This window comes from Podarcis cretensis, assembly GCF_951804945.1.
Source record: "Podarcis cretensis genome assembly, chromosome: 7".
Lineage (NCBI taxonomy): Eukaryota > Metazoa > Chordata > Lepidosauria > Squamata > Lacertidae > Podarcis > Podarcis cretensis.
Genome location: NC_137176.1, coordinates 93,277,184 through 93,292,758, shown reverse-complemented (window position 1 = coordinate 93,292,758; position 15,575 = coordinate 93,277,184). Strand labels below are relative to the sequence as shown.

The following is a 15,575-nucleotide window of genomic DNA, read 5'->3' as shown; positions in this document are numbered from 1 at the left end:
TGGTCACAAGCCACTTTCTGCAAATTGACTCTTGAGCAACGACCACCATTCCTCAAAAGTTCAGATGCACTCAGCTTCTTGAAAACTTGCCTGTTTTATCTGCTTGTGGACTTCCCCACCCACAACACCAGATCCCAGCCATTCTCATTTCCTTCTCCCCCCCCCCCAACTATGATGACAAAGGATTTTTTTGAGTTTGCATTCATGCAGAAAATTAAGACACAGTGAGTTGTCCTTTCCTTCTTTGCAACGCACTCAGCTTCCTCACTGGAGCTGGGGAGAGGAAACTGAACTGTTTCTTCATGGGTTTCCTTATGGCAGCAGGGCCCCCACTCCTCTGGGGCAAGGCTCCTGTGCCTTTAAGGCTACTATTCACCTATGCACACATACCTGGGAGTAAGTCTGCAGTCTTAATCCCACTCACCTGGGAGTAAGCCCCACAGAACCCAATAGGACTTACTTCTGAGTAGACATAGGCTTGTGCCTTTAGTCCCATTGAACCGAATAAGATTGAATGAGGTTGAATCCTAACGAGACATAAGTACAGTGGTACCTCGGGTTAAGTACTTAATTCGTTCTGGAGGTCCATTCTTAACCTGAAACTGTTCTTAACCTGAAGCAACACTTTAGCTAATGGGGCCTCCTGCTGCTGCCACGCCGCCAGAGCACAATTTCTGTTCTTATCCTGAAGCAAAGTTCTTAACCCGAGGTAATATTTCTGGGTTAGCGGAGTCTGTAACCTGAAGTGTATGTAACCTGAAGCATATGTAACCCGAGGTACCACTGCACTGTTTTGGGGGGACAGGAGGCAGGAACGTGTGGAGGACTCCCTGGTCCTGAATGGGGCAACTGTGCCCCATTTTGGACGCACAGCTGTCCATGGAGGCGCAGGTCAATTCTGTATCCTGGGCAGCTGTTTATCAGCTCCATCTGGTACGCAGGATGAGACCCTCCCTTCCCTCAAACTGTCTTGCCAGAGTGGTGCATGCTCTGGTTATCTCCCGCTTGGACTACTGCAATGCGCTCTACGTGGGGCTACCTTTGAAGGTGACCCGGAAACTACAAATAATCCAGAATGCGGCAGCTAGACTGGTGACTGGGAGTGGCCGCCGAGACCATATAACACCGGTCTTGAAAGATCTACATTGGCTCCCAGTAAGTTTCCGAGCACAATTCAAAGTGTTGGTGCTGACCTTTAAAGCCCTAAACGGCCTCGGTCCAGTATATCTGAAGGAGCGTCTCCACCCCCATCGTTCTGCCCGGACACAGATCCGAGGGCCTTCTGGCGGTTCCCTCCCTGCGAGAAGTAAAGCTACAGGGAACCAGGCAGAGGGCCTTGTCGGTAGCGGCGCCTGCCCTGTGGAACCCCCTCCCACCAGATGTCAAAGAGATAAACAACTACCTGGCATTTAGAAGACATTTGAAGGCAGCCCTGTTCAGGGAAGTTTTTGATGTGTGACATTTTAATGCATTTTTAATCTTTGTTGGAAGCCGCACAGAATGGGCGGGGTACAAATAATAAATTATTATAATTATTATTACTACTTAGAATAGAATCATAGAATCATAGAGTTGGAAGAGACCACAAGGACCATCGAGTCCAACCCCCTGCCAAGCAGGAAACACCATCAGAGCACTCCTGACATATGGTTGTCAAGCCTCTGCTTAAAGACCTCCAAAGAAGGAGACTCCACCACACTCCTTGGCAGCAAATTCCACTGTCAAACAGCTCTTACTGTCAGGAAGTTCTTCCTAATGTTTAGGTGGAATCTTCTTTCTTGTAGTTTGGAACCATTGCTCCGTGTCCGCTTCTCTGGAGCAGCAGAAAACAACCTTTCTCCCTCCTCTATGTGACATCCTTTTATATATTTGAACATGGCTATCATATCACCCGTTAACCTCCTCTTCTCCAGGCTAAACATGCCCAGCTCCCTTAGCCGTTCCTCATAAGGCATCGTTTCCAGGCCTTTGACCATTTTGGTTGCCCTCCTCTGGACACGTTCCAGTTTGTCAGTGTCCTTCTTGAACTGTGGTGCCCAGAACTGGACACAGTACTCCAGGTGAGGTCTGACCAGAGCAGAATACAGTGGCACTATTACTTCCCTTGATCTAGATGCTATACTCCTATTGATGCAGCCCAGAATTGCATTGGCTTTTTTAGCTGCCGCGTCACACTGTTGGCTCATGTCAAGTTTGTGGTCAACCAAGACTCCTAGATCCTTTTCACATGTACTGCTCTCAAGCCAGGTGTCACCCATCTTGTATTTGTGCCTCTCATTTTTTTTGCCCAAGGTCAATACTTTACATTTCTCCCTGTTAAAATTCATCTTGTTTGTTTTGGCGCAGTTCTCTAATCTGTCACGGTCATTTTGAAGTGTGATCCTGTCCTCTGGGGTGTTAGCCACCCCTCCCAGTTTGGTGTCATCTGCAAATTTGATCTGGATGCCCTTGAGTCCATCATCCAAGTCGTTGATAAAGATGTTGAATAAGACTGGGCCCAAGACAGAACCCTGTGGCACCCCACTAGTCACTCTTCTCCAGGATGAAGAGGAACCATTGATGAGCACCCTTTGGGTTCGGTCAGTCAGCCAGTTACAAATCCACATAGTCAAGACCGCATTTTACCAGCTTCTTTACAAGAATATCATGGGGCACCTTGTCAAATGCCTTGCTGAAATCAAGGTAGGCTACATCCACTGCGTTCCCTTCATCTACCAGGCTTGTAATTCTGTCAAAAAACAAGATCAGGTTAGTCTGACACGACTTATTTTTCAGAAATCCATGCTGACTATTGGTGATCACAGTATTCCTTTCTAGGTGCTCACAAACTGTTTGCTTAATGATCTGCTCCAGAATCTTCCCTGGTATTGATGTCAGACTGACTGGGCGGTAATTATTTGGGTCCTCTCTTTTCCCCTTTTTGAAAATAGGGACAACATTTGCCCTCCTCCAGTCTGCCGGGACTTCGCCTGTTCTCCAGGAATTCTCAAAGATGACTGCCAGTGGTTCTGAGATCACATTTGCCAGTTCTTTTAATACTCTTGGATGCAGTTCATCTGGCCCTGGAGACTTGAATACATCTAAACTAGCCAAGTATTCTTGTACTATCTCCTTAGTTATTCTGGGCTGTGTTTCCTCTGCTGAATCATTTGCTCCAAATTCTTCAGGTCAGGCATTGTTTTCTTTATTGGAGAAGACTGAGGCAAAGAAGGCACTGAGGAGTTCAGCCCTTTCTGTGTCCCCTGTTTGCATTTCACCATCTTCTCCTCTGAGTGACCCCACTGTTTCTTTCTTCTTCCTTTTGCTACGAACATACCCATAAAAGCCTTTTTTGTTGCTTTTAACCTCTCTAGAAGCCTAAGTTCATTCTGTGCTTTAGCTTTTCTGACTTTGTGTCTACACGTGCTGGCTATTTGTTTGAATTCCTCTTTGGTGGTTTCCCCCCTTTTCCATTTTTTGTACACATCCTTTTTTAATCTTATCTCAGTTAAAAGTTCTGGCTTCTTTAGGCACCTTCCATGTTTCCGTCTTATTGGTATTGCCTGAAGTTGTGCTTTTACTAGCTCCCTCTTAACAAACTCCCAGCCATCATGAACTCCCTTTCCTTTTAGTATTACTGTCGATGGGATCTCACCCAGCACTTCCCTAAGTTTTATGAAGTCGGCTTTCTTAAAGTCAAGAAATTGAGTCCTAGTATGCTTGGCTGCTCCTTTCCGCTGTATAGTAAACTTCAGAAGAGCATGATCACTCGTGCCTAATGATCCTTCCACTTCTACCCCACTAACCAGGTCATCAACATTGGTTAGGACCAGATCTAAAATGGCTGTTCCTCTTGTTGCTTCTCCCACTTTCTGGACAACGAAGTTGTCTGCAAGGCCAGTGAGGAATCTGTTTGATCTTATGCTCTTGGCTGAGTTTGACATCCAGCAAATATCCGGGTAATTCATCTTGTTTGTTTTGGCCCAGTTCTCTAATCTGTCAAGGTCGTTTTGAAGTGTGATCCTGTCCTCTGGGGTGTTAGCCACCCCTTCCAGTTTGGTGTCATCTGCAAATTTGATCAGGGTGCCCTTGAGTCCATCATCCAAGTCGTTGATAAAGATGTTGAGTAAGACCGGGCCCAAGACAGAACCCTGTGGCACCCCACTAGTCACTCTTCTCCAGGATGAAGAGGAACCATTGATGAGCACCCTTTGGGTTCTCAATAAGCAGGCTCACGCTACAGCAGGTGTTGATATGAAAGAGCTGCAGCTCAGTGGAAGGGCACCTGAAATAGCTGGTGTCTCCAGGTAGCCTTGGGAGAGGCCCCTGCTTGATCCCCGGAGAGCTAGCTAGTGTAGACCAGGCTTCCTCAACCTCGGCCCTCCAGATGTTTTTGGCTTACAACTCCCATGATCCCTAGCTAGCAGGACCAGTGGTCTGGGATGATGGAAATTGTAGTCTCAAAACATCTGGAGGGTCGAGGTTGAGGAAGCTTGGTGTAGACAATACTGAGCTAGATGGAGCAAAGGTCTGACTCAGGATAAGGCCTCTCCTATGTTTCATTGGTACCCCAAGAAATCTTGCTAGCCCTACAAGAGCTGCCTTCACCACAGGGAGCTCCATCCTCTATCAGTGGTTCTCAATCTGTGGGTCCCCAGATGTTGTGGGACTACAACTTCCATCATCCCTGAGCTCTGGCCTTGCTAGCTAGGGAACTGTAGTTCAACAACATCTGGGGACCCCCAGGTTGAGAAAGGTTAGGTCTTCCATCTTATCCCCACCCCCAATTACTGTTTACAAGTGTGCATGCAATGCTGAATGACTGCTAATGAATTTATTGCACATCTTGATGATGTTGGCCAACAGGTGTCAATACACGATTGCACTTCTCTAAAGGTAAAGGTAAAGGTACCCCTGCCCATACGGGCCAGTCTTGACAGACTCTGGGGTTGTGCGCCCATCTCACTCAAGAGGCCAGGGGCCAGCGCTGTCCGGAGACACTTCCGGGTCACGTGGCCAGCGTGACATCGCTGCTCTGGCGAGCCAGAGCCGCACACGGAAACGCCGTTTACCTTCCCGCTGGTAAGCGGTCCCTATTTATCTACTTGCACCCGGAGGTGCTTTCGAACTGCTAGGTTGGCAGGCGCTGGGACCGAGCAGCGGGAGCGCACCCCGCCGCAGGGATTCGAACCGCCGACCTTTCGATCGGCAAGCCCTAGGCGCTGAGGCTTTAACCCACAGCGCCACCTGCGTCCCTGCGCCACTTCTCTAAGTGATGACAAATTCCAAGGCCAGGCTGGCTACCTTTTGGAAGAGAGATCAGTGCGGCAAGCATGTGGAATTTTGAAACAGTTGGTTTATCTGCAAATCTGCAAGTAGAGCATAGGTGGATGAAAGCTACACTCCCAGCCATCAGATCCACTCCCTCAAAGCAGATCCCCAGTGATGGACACCTCAAGATCCTTTCAGACTCTCTCCTGTCTCACACAGAGTTTACACATTATTCTCCTGAGCTGAGATGTGCCAGTGGGTGTAAAGGGTGCCCTGTTCCAGGGTCCAAAGGCCTCTTCCATTTAAAAGCCTTATGGAAAAAATTATCCAGGCATCCATCTATGTGGAACATCAACCACTGGGGCCATTGGCCAAGCAACTTGCCTAACAAATGTTATGGGCAGGTCCCAAATTATAGCTAAGCTGGAACTGCAACAGCGCTTGCTTAGATATACTATGTAATTGTTTTGCAAAGGAGTTTGCAAAATTGCAAAGTGTTGCAGCTCTTGATGGGGATGTGATAAGGAATGTAAGTGTGTATGTTTATTTATACATTTATTTATTCATTAAAAAACCTATTTTAAATATTTCAAATTAGACGAATTTTTTGTAAGTTGTACCCAACTTTACTCATCCTAATAGTTGACCAGTTTAAATCAGCGGATCTGAGTCACTTTGTTTTTTTTGGTTTTTAAATAATATTTATTCAAATTTTAAAGGTTACAAAGAGAAAAAAAATAAAAAGAAAAAAGAAAAATAGAAAAAACAGAAAAAATACAAACAATTGAAGAAAGAACAAATCAAACCTTTACATCACTTGCTTTCATTCACTTACTTCCTTGACCTCCTCACACCTCCCATTTTTGTATTCTAATTCAATTAGATATTTCAGCAAATCCTTTCCAATTTTGTTTTTATCTTAATAGTTTATCTTAATATTTTATCTTAATATATTGTAATTTTACATTCCCTTCTTTCACCAAATTATTTTTACTTAATCCTTTATATCTTTTCTGCTAAAACCACATAATTCTATTCCAACATCTTTCTAACATTCCTTAATTTTACAATATTTCTGAAGATAAACTTTAATTTTTTTTCAAATCTGGCGGAGATGACGGGCAGAATCCGTGACCAGGAGAAGGAGACAGTGGAAGAAGATTGGAAGAAATTCAAAGACTATCTTAATAAACACTATAAAATTAATGAATGTTAGATTGACAGGGGACAAAAAATAATGTGGTTTTCAGAGATCTCGATTAAGAAAAGGAATCTAATTAGTAAAAAACCTTTGGGAAATAAGGGAATGGATTTGCTGATTAAATAATGAAATTAGAATACAATACGGGGAGGTATGAGGAAGTCGGGGAAAATAGGTTGAGAAAATAAGATTTGAAATTATACTTGTTTTGTTTTGGTTTGTTTGTTTTGTTTTTATTGTTGTTGTCTGTATTGGTATTTGTATGTTTTTATTGGAAACTTTAATAAATATCATTAAAAAAAAAAAGAAAGAAAAAAAAATTTTTTTTTCAAATCTTCTTCCACCGACTCTTCTCCTTGGTCTCGGATTCTGCCAGTCATCTCAGCCAGTTTCATATAGTCCATCACCTTCGTCTGCCGGATCTGAGTCATTTTGATTCATCCATAATGATCTCGGTGGGTTTGAGTTCAAATCACCTCTCAGCCATGAAGCTCACTGGGTGACTTTGGGGACCAGGCACTGCCTCTCTCAGCCAATCCTACCTCAAAGGGTTGATGGGAGGATAAAAATTGAGATGGGGAGAAGTGTGCAACCACCCTGAGCTCTTTGGAGAAAAGGCCAGATAGGAATTGTTGTTCTTTAGTCGTTTAGGTGTGTCCAACTCTTGGTGACCCCCTGGACCAGAGCACGCCAGGCCCCCCTGTCTTCCACTGCCTCCCTCATGCTGGTAGCTTTGAGAACACTGTCCCACCATCTCGTCTTCTGCCATCCCCTTCTCCTTGTGCCCTCCATCTTTCCCAACATCAGGGTCTTTTCCAGGGAGTCTTCTCTTCTCATGAGGTGGCCAAAGTCTTGGAGTCTCAGCTTCAGGATCTGTCCTTCCAGCGAGCACTCAGGGCTGATTTCCTTCAGAATGGAGAGGTTTGATCTTCTTGCAGTCCATGGGACTCTTAAGAGTCTCCTCCAGCACCAGAATTCAAAAGCATCCATTCTTTGGCGATCAGCCTTCTTTATGGTCCAGCTTTCACTTCCATGTATCACTACTGGGAAAACCATGGTTTGAACTATACCGGCCTTTGTTGGCAAGGTGATGTCTCTAATACTAATACTAATTTATTATTATTGATACCCTGCCCATTTGGCTGGGTTTCCCCAGCCACTCTAGGCGGCTTCCAGCAAAAAATTAAAAAAAATATTAAAACATCAGTCATTAAAAACTTCCCTAAACATGTATCTGAAGAAGTGTGCATGCACACGAGAGCTTATACTGTAGCACCCTGCTTGTGGTTAACGCTTAGCTGGAATGAAATATTCAATGCAGCAATAGAGAAATTAAAATAATAATTTATTTGTCAGACAAATAAATGAGAGACACAGTGGCATTGGTTACCAAAGCTCTGCCCCCTCCAGCCCTGATGGTCAGCACTTATATTTCCTCAGCTCACCCCCCTTGCTCCTCCTTTAGCTGCCTCTGTCCAATCAGCCTGGTTGAAATTCCTATTGGCTGTTTGCTAGAACCAATCATAAAAGATACACCCATTTCCTATTGCCTTTTATGGGAGACAAAGAGCTATATTTATAAATGGCAAATAAGTAGTCATATATCTTTCATTTGCCTCAATAAGGAACCTTAATTACCAGCTCACCTCTTGCCCCTTTTGCCCTATTGCCCTCCAAAACAGATGGTTAATGGTTTTAAATTTTTATCTTAAACAGATGTCAGAGATCTTGGGTTCACATTCTCACACACCATCAATGAAAGATCTCCTTCTTTGGAGGTCTTTAAACAGAGACCTGACAACCATATATCAGGAGTTCTCTGATGGTGTTTCCTGCTTGGCAGGGGGTTGGACTCGATGGCCCTTGTGGTCTCCTCCAACTATATGACTCTATGAAATAAGAATCTAACATAAGGATCTAACATTTCTTAGTTTCTAAATCCTTTGCATAGTTACATTTAAGCTGATACAGAAGGAGGGGGGGTACCTTTCCTCACCCCTCCTCCTCTTGAGTAAGGGGCCCGAGGCGATGACCTTGACGGCGCCCAGCTCTGCCGTGACTCCTGAACCCCCACACTGTTGCACAAGCACCACACTATACCCTTGACTTTATAAATAATATCTTTTCCTTATACATATATCTTTTCCTTCTATATACGGGCGAAATAAGCCTTTCCTTCTTAAGTCTTGTTCGCCCTATTTCTAACGAGTAGACCGTATCATACTGTTTTCCCCATTGACTATAATGGCTGCGCCTTAGCCAATCAAGAACGTGCATTCCCCTGCAGGAGCTAGCTCAGGGAGTTCTTGCACGCCTCATTTAACCTCCTGACAAGTTGTTGACGGCTCCCCGCTGCTACAACAATGGAACCGAAACTAGCGACCTCGTAAAACTGTCAAAGTCTTGTTACATTGTATCCATTTGTTTCCGCTTTTAATATACAATATACACTTGACCGGCAAGAAGCCGAAAACTTCAGAAAATAATATAAAATTAGCCAAAGCTTCGATCTTCTCCATTTTAATGTCATTCTACTCGATTCCCTCCAGACTCCATGATGCTACTCCCAGTGCCATAATCCTCAAACCGACAGGTCACGTACTCAGGAAAACCTTAATCCTGTCAGATGGTCCAGTCAAGCCCTTCCTCCAGGCAATGTTAGGTAATGGGCGATGCATATCTGTGCCATTGTCTTGCCATCACCTGTACTCAGGAAACGCTTATGCATATCTCTATTACTCCATGTAATCCCTACCTTACTGAAGTGATGATCTATGTAATCTCTACCCTGCCTACCTTACTGAAGTGATGATCTATGTAATCTCTACCCTGCCTACTTTACTGAAGTGATGATCTATGTAATCTCTACCCTGCCTACCTTACTGAAGTGATGATCTATGTAATCTCTACCCTGCCTACCTTACTGAAGTGATGATCTATGTAATCTCTACCCTGCCTACCTTACTGAAGCGCTGATCTATGTAATCCCCACCTTACTGAAGTGATGATTTGTGTAAACCCACCACCCACTTTCCTGTAGTGATGATCCGTGTAACCCCACCTCTTGTGATGTATTTGTGACGTTTTCTGCACTGTATTCTGGGACCTGGAGGGAACTTTTAAAAGTTTATGTCGCCCCACTCTCGGGGTTCAACCCCATCTTGAACCTATTGCGCAATAAACTTGGATCTCCGCATCTTGCTCCGTCTCCGGCTGAACTCATTTCTTCCGCTAGGACCCGCGGACTCCGTCCGACGAGCCGGGTGGCAGGGCAACTCCGCACCCGGAATTTTCCGTAACAAAGCCAATATATTTCATACATTAACATAGATAGCTTTTTAGAAGAATAAACCTTCTCAAAGTAAAAAGGAAGGAACAGTTTACAGCCTCAAAATAAACTTATTCAGTTTACACCCCCTTCTTTCCAGCCAGCTCCTGCCCTCTAACCTTAGGAGGCACATGGTATTAACTTACTATTTACCAATTTTAATTGTGTTTTTGCAGGTGATTGTATTCTGTAGGGTCAGTAACCTAGTAACCTTTGCTCTCAGCCTGTAATTCCCTTTTTACAACTTTGAAAATTTTAGCTTCTGCTATAAATCAGGGGGGCCCTTGTCCAAGAAGATAAACATTCTTGCCAAAGTACTTAGGCAAGCTGGTCTTCTGCCTGGCATAAAACATTTGAAAATCTTTAAGCTCATTTTAAAATACAGGCCTTGAATACCAAGAACAAACTTAGTTGGTCTCTAAGCTGCCACTGGACAACCTATATATATATATAAATTATAAGTTATATAAGTTATAAGTTATAAAAGTTATATAAGTTATAATATAAGTTATAACTTATATATATATATATATATATATATATATATATATATGTCATATGTGTGTGTGTATATATATATATATATATGTGTGTGTGTGTGTGTGTGTGTTTGTGTGTGTATGTATGTACCGGTATGTATGTAACAACAATAATAGAATTAGCAGCCTTGGCGCAACGCCCCGAAAGGGTTAACCTCCGAGCGGCCGCCTCCCCCCGAGAACTACTCCTCCCGGCAGCCCCCGCGGCCGCCCTCCAATCCGGCGCCTCCCAGCATGCTCAGGGCGCGGCGCCGGAGTACAAAAGGCCCCTCCTTCCCCTCGGCTCTCCTCCGCCCCGCGGCGCCCCGTCCCGCGACTACACTTCCCGTGGTGCTCCGCGCGGGGTGGACGGCGTCCGCGAGGCGAAGTTTTGGCCGGCGGGGTGATGGAGGCGGCTTCCGAGGGGGCGGGGCGCGGGGACGCGCCTGAGGAGAAGCAGCAGCAGCGGCAGCGGCGGCGGCCGGAGGAGCCGAGCGGCGGGATGGGCGAGCGGGGAGCGGCGGCGGCGGGGCGGCGAGCGGCGGCGGCGCCGGCGGGAGGGGGCGACTCTCGGAGGGGCGCCGGAGACGCCGCCCACCCCCCCGAGGCCGGAGACTTCAGGTAAACTCGGCGCCCCTCAGAACCGCCGCCGCCGTGACAGGAAACCCCCCTCCCCTCAGGAAGGCCCCCCCCATTCAGGGTCCTCGGGGGTGGGGGGCCGCGGAGGGGGGGAGGAGGCCCCAGTGACCCCCCGTCTCCCCATCCCTCTTGGGGGGCTCTGAAGGGCAGCAAGGACAACCCCCCCCACTCAGGGGCGCTGGGGGTCGCTGCTGCCCCTCCTCTCTGGGGGGAGGCGGAAGAAAGCGGGGGCCTCGACGGGGTCCCCCACACCCGGGACCCCCAGAGCGGCCCTTACCTGCGTTGGGCGGGGGGGGGAAGAGGCAGAGGGATTCACCTGTTTCCAGGTACGCGGGGAGGTTTGGGGGGTCCCTCCTCCCTTTGCACTCCCTTGCGGAAGAGGTACCCCATTTCCCCGAAGGTAAGACATCCCCCGAAAATAAGACCTACTTCCAGTTTTGCCTCTGGCTGTAATATAAGGCCTCCCCAATAATAAGGCAACTCCGGAATATAAGGCCCCCGAAGCTATTGTAAGGCGTTGTACCGTACACAGGTAATAAATTTCTTTTGGCTTTCAACAATAAATGTGTACGGTATTCTTCATGGAAAAATAAGACATCCCCTAAAAGAAGACCTAGCGCATCTTTGGGAGCAAAAATTAATATAAGACACTCTTATTTTTGGGGAAACAGGGTAGGAAAAACTCGGGAGGGGGGGGGGCTTATGTGTTTCCCCCTTCATTCCACCCCATGGGTAGGCAACCTAAGACCTGGGGGCTGTATCTGACCCAATCGCCTTCTAAATCCAGCCCGCGGACAGTTCAGGAATCAGCGTGTTTTTACATGAGTAGAATGTGCCCTTTTATTTAAAATGCAGCTCTGGGTTATTTGTGGGGCATAAGGAATTTGTTCATTTTCTTCAAAATATAGTCCGCCCCCCCCCAAGGTCTGAGGGACAGTGGACCAGCCCCCTGCTGAAAAAGTTTGCTGACCCCTGTTCTACCCCCCCTTCTCCCCCAACATCTAGTTTGGGCTAGAAATGGGTTGCTAAGATGATGGCTCTGGGGCACCCATTTCATGCCCTGGGTAAGCTCTGAGCAGAGTTGGGACCCCCCCTCCTTGTGCTCCCTGCCCCCAATAAAGTATCCGGCCTCTTCTCAAGGGGCAAAGCAGGGCAATAAAGAGGAGCAGTGAGCAGGGTGTGGCTCCTGTCACCATCCCCGCTTGGGTTCGACTTCTGACCCTGTTCTTGGCTGCTTTTCTTCTCCTTCTGCCTTCCTCCCCCCATGGCCAGGCTGCCTATCCTGCGTGACTCACCCTAGGATTTCACATACACTTTGAGTGTCTCTGTATGTTCCCTGCAACTGCAAACGTGCTTCCTGGGTGTTCAAACTGGCTGTCACAAGGAGTTCTTGGCCATGGCGAAATCTCAAAGCCCTGTCGGAATTGGGTGGGGGGGGGGACAGAGAAGTGAGGCCCCACAGACTGGCTGGTCAAATGTGGCCCCCACCCGCCACTGCCTTCCTTTCCCGAATGTTGCCCATCTCCTAGACTTGCTCTATCAATAGCTAGGAGGAATGAGGATGGCTGGGTTTGCCTCCTAAAATGGACATTTCTTCTTGAGCTTTTCTGGCCTTGTAAATAGAGGCAGGCAGGGTCTCTGCAAAAGCGCCCCCCCAACTCTCAGCAAAGCCCCCACGTTGACTTAGAAAGGCTCAGGTGTTGGGAGGGCTTGTTGCAGGCAGATTCCTTCGCATCAACCCTCCGCTTTGGGGCTCTTGCTGATGGTGCAGAATAATATTTGGGTTGAGTTAGGTGTTAAATTAAGAGACACGGCGGGCGCTGTGGGTTAAACCACAGAGCCTAGGACTTGCCGATCAGAAGGTCGGCGGTTCAAATCCCCACGACGGGGTGAGCTCCGGTTGCTCGGTCCCTGCTCCTGACAACCTAGCAGTTCAAAAGCACCTCAAAGTGCAAGTAGATAAATAGGTACCGCTCCGGTGGGAAGGTAAACGGCATTTCCGTGCGCTGCTCTGGTTCGCCAGAAGCGGCTTAGTCCTGCTGGCCACATGACCTGGAAACTGTACACTGACTCCCTTGGCCAATAAAGCGAGATGAGCGCTGCAACCCCAGAGTCGTACGCGACTGGACCTCATGGTCAGGGGTCCCTTTACAGTGGTGCCTGGCGAGACGAAATTAATCTGTTCCGTGAGGCTCTTCGTCTAGCGGTTTTTTCGTCTTGCAAAGCAAGCCCATTGACAGCTTAGCGGATTAGCGCTATTAGCGGTTTAGCGGCTTTTAGCGATCAGCTGTTAAGCGGCTTATCAGCGGATCAGCTGATAAGCGGCTTGGGGCTTAGGAAAAGGGGGAAAAAAGGGAAAAAACCCTGCAGGAACTCGCAAGACATTCTCGTCTTGCGAAGCAAGCCCATAGGGAAATTCGTTTTGCGAAGCGCCTCCAAAACGGAAAACCCGTTCGTCTAGCGGGTTTTCCGTCTTGCGAGGCGTTCGTCTTGCGGGGCACTACTGTACCTTTTAGGTGTTAAATTGGGATTGCAGGAGGAAGAACCCAGTAGATAGAGAGGCTGAGCAGTCCCTGGTGGTATATTTGCAGATAGCTATGACATTGTCCCGTTCGCCTGTGAGGATGGGCGGGGGAGCCAGGTGCCCTTGGGCCATGGAGGGCTTTTGGTGGGGCAAGTGTATCTCATTCTTGCCCCCCTCCCTTCTTCCAAGAGTATCATAGGGTTCCCAAAGGTGACAGGGCTGCCCCTTCCATCTTGCTTTGGGACCCGACTCCTAGCTTTGCTGACTGGGGCTGATGTGAGTCACGGTCTGAAACATCTGGAGGGGGGCATCAGACCAGGGTAACGTCAGCCCAGAACATCTATCTGGGTGAGGTTGTAGCCGGAGTAGCTGGGAAACCCCGAAGCAAAGTGTGCATCCATCAACAGAGGTGGATCAGAGAGCTACCTGTTCTGCAGGTGGAGCAAAAACCCATTTAGCACCTGAATACTGTTGTCTTGGACTACCTGCCCAGGTACTTCTGTTTTCTCTGCAATGTGTGTCATTACACAGCCACTCCCTTGTCCTGATTTAACACTTCTGCTCCTTCACTGGAACTGCATGAAAAGAGCAAGCGGTTTTAGGTAGCACCTGCATATTGATTGTCCTTCATCCCAAATCTCTGGGTCGCCTCTCAGCAGCTTAAGGTGCCTGTTGGTAAACTTGTGGAGGAGGGCTGCCTCTGAGGCGCTCACCTGACTGGCCTGGGATGGGGTACAAAGGATGCAGACTCTGTCTAGGACTTGCAATGCAAACTGCTCCAAAACCACAAAAGCGGTCTGGGGTGTGTGTGCGTCCTGAAGATGTGGGATACAGCAGGACATTTTGCTACTACAAAGCAGGCGTGGACCTTGTGGGTACCTGGATAGAGCCTTCTTTGCACTGCCTTTACTGCTGCGGAGGGAAATGATCATAACTAAACAGTGGCTCTAGTTGTGGGTGGAGGAAGAGGGTAGTTAGACATTGCATGTTTTGAGGCATGTGATTTGTGCCAAAATGGAGGTGCTTCTGGACTATTAAATACCAAGAGGCATTCTGTTTCATAGAAAGGTGCCTCTCCGAGACCTGAGTTACTAGTCCCTAGTGATCCTGCGCATGTTAAATCTAGCTGATGTTGCAGTGCCAGGGTGGGGACTAGGCTCCTTAGGCCACGATGTGACCCAGGAGTGGGTCGCAGCCTACCTGTGGAAGACAATTTGTTGTCGTTTAGTCGTGTCCAACTCTTCGTGACCCCATGGACCAGAGCATGCCAGGCACTCCTGTCTTCCACTGCCTCCCGCAGTTCCCGCAGTGGAAGACAATTAGAACCATAGAATTGTAGTGTTGGGAGGGATCCCGAGAGCCCCCTGGAATGCAGGAATCTCAACTAGGTCATACGCGACAGGAGGCCACCCAACTTGCGTAAAAACCTCCAAGGAAGGAGATTCCACCACCTTTTGTGAGAGTCTGTTCCCTGCCATACAGCATTGTTTCGGGTAAACTGACCTACTCCACTTTGGATCCTGCCAGTCTTTTGAGTCACCTCAACTGGTTGCTCTACCTGTCTAAGAATCTGGACAAAAGATACCCGGCAGCAGGTCTCACCAGCTTGTGCCTCGCCTCTTTTGCAAACAGAAGTAGAGGGCCCTCTCTGTCCTGTTTGCCAGCTCTGTTTTATTGAAATGGCGACACCTTGGTCTCCTTGCCTGGGGCTCAGTGCTGGGGTGGAGCAGATCCTTGGTCTGGATTAGGTGCCTCACTCCCCCGCTTGCCAAAAGCTGCCTTGGAAGGAGACGTGGAGGTGGCCGTGCTGGGGACAACTGGCTTTCCAGCTGTGGCAGATAAGCAGCGGCTTATGGCACCAGGATTCCTAGGAAGCCCACAGCTGAGCAACAAATGAGCCTTCCTTGGTCCGGTAGACCTGAAAGGAGTGTCTCCACCCCCATCGTTCTGCCCGGACACTGAGGTCCAGCTCTGAGGGCCTTCTGGCAGTCCCCTCCCTGCGAGAAGTGAGGTTACAGTGAACCAGGCAGAGGGCCTTCTCAGTGGTGGCGCCCGCCCTGTGGAACACCCTCCCACCAGATGTCAAAGAGATAAACAACTACCAGACTTTTAGAA

At 47.9% G+C, this 15,575-nt stretch overlaps 1 protein-coding gene and 1 long non-coding RNA gene across 2 annotated transcripts in view; one reads left to right on the top strand and one right to left on the bottom strand.

The window, feature by feature from the left end:
• Positions 1 to 725: 725 nt before the first annotated feature.
• Positions 726 to 15,575, bottom strand: part of LOC307220574 — a 214,764-nt gene continuing 199,914 nt past the window's right edge. Inside the window, exon 3 of the long non-coding RNA XR_013840937.1 lies at positions 726 to 740. This is a non-coding gene — a long non-coding RNA (uncharacterized lncRNA). The remainder of the gene's footprint in view (positions 741 to 15,575) is intronic.
• The window catches only part of DGAT1 (diacylglycerol O-acyltransferase 1), a 38,189-nt gene continuing 33,302 nt past the window's right edge, over positions 10,689 to 15,575 (top strand). Inside the window, exon 1 of the mRNA XM_079984394.1 lies at positions 10,689 to 10,918. Coding sequence (XP_079840520.1) covers positions 10,704 to 10,918 — 215 coding nt within the window. The 5' untranslated portion in view covers positions 10,689 to 10,703. The remainder of the gene's footprint in view (positions 10,919 to 15,575) is intronic.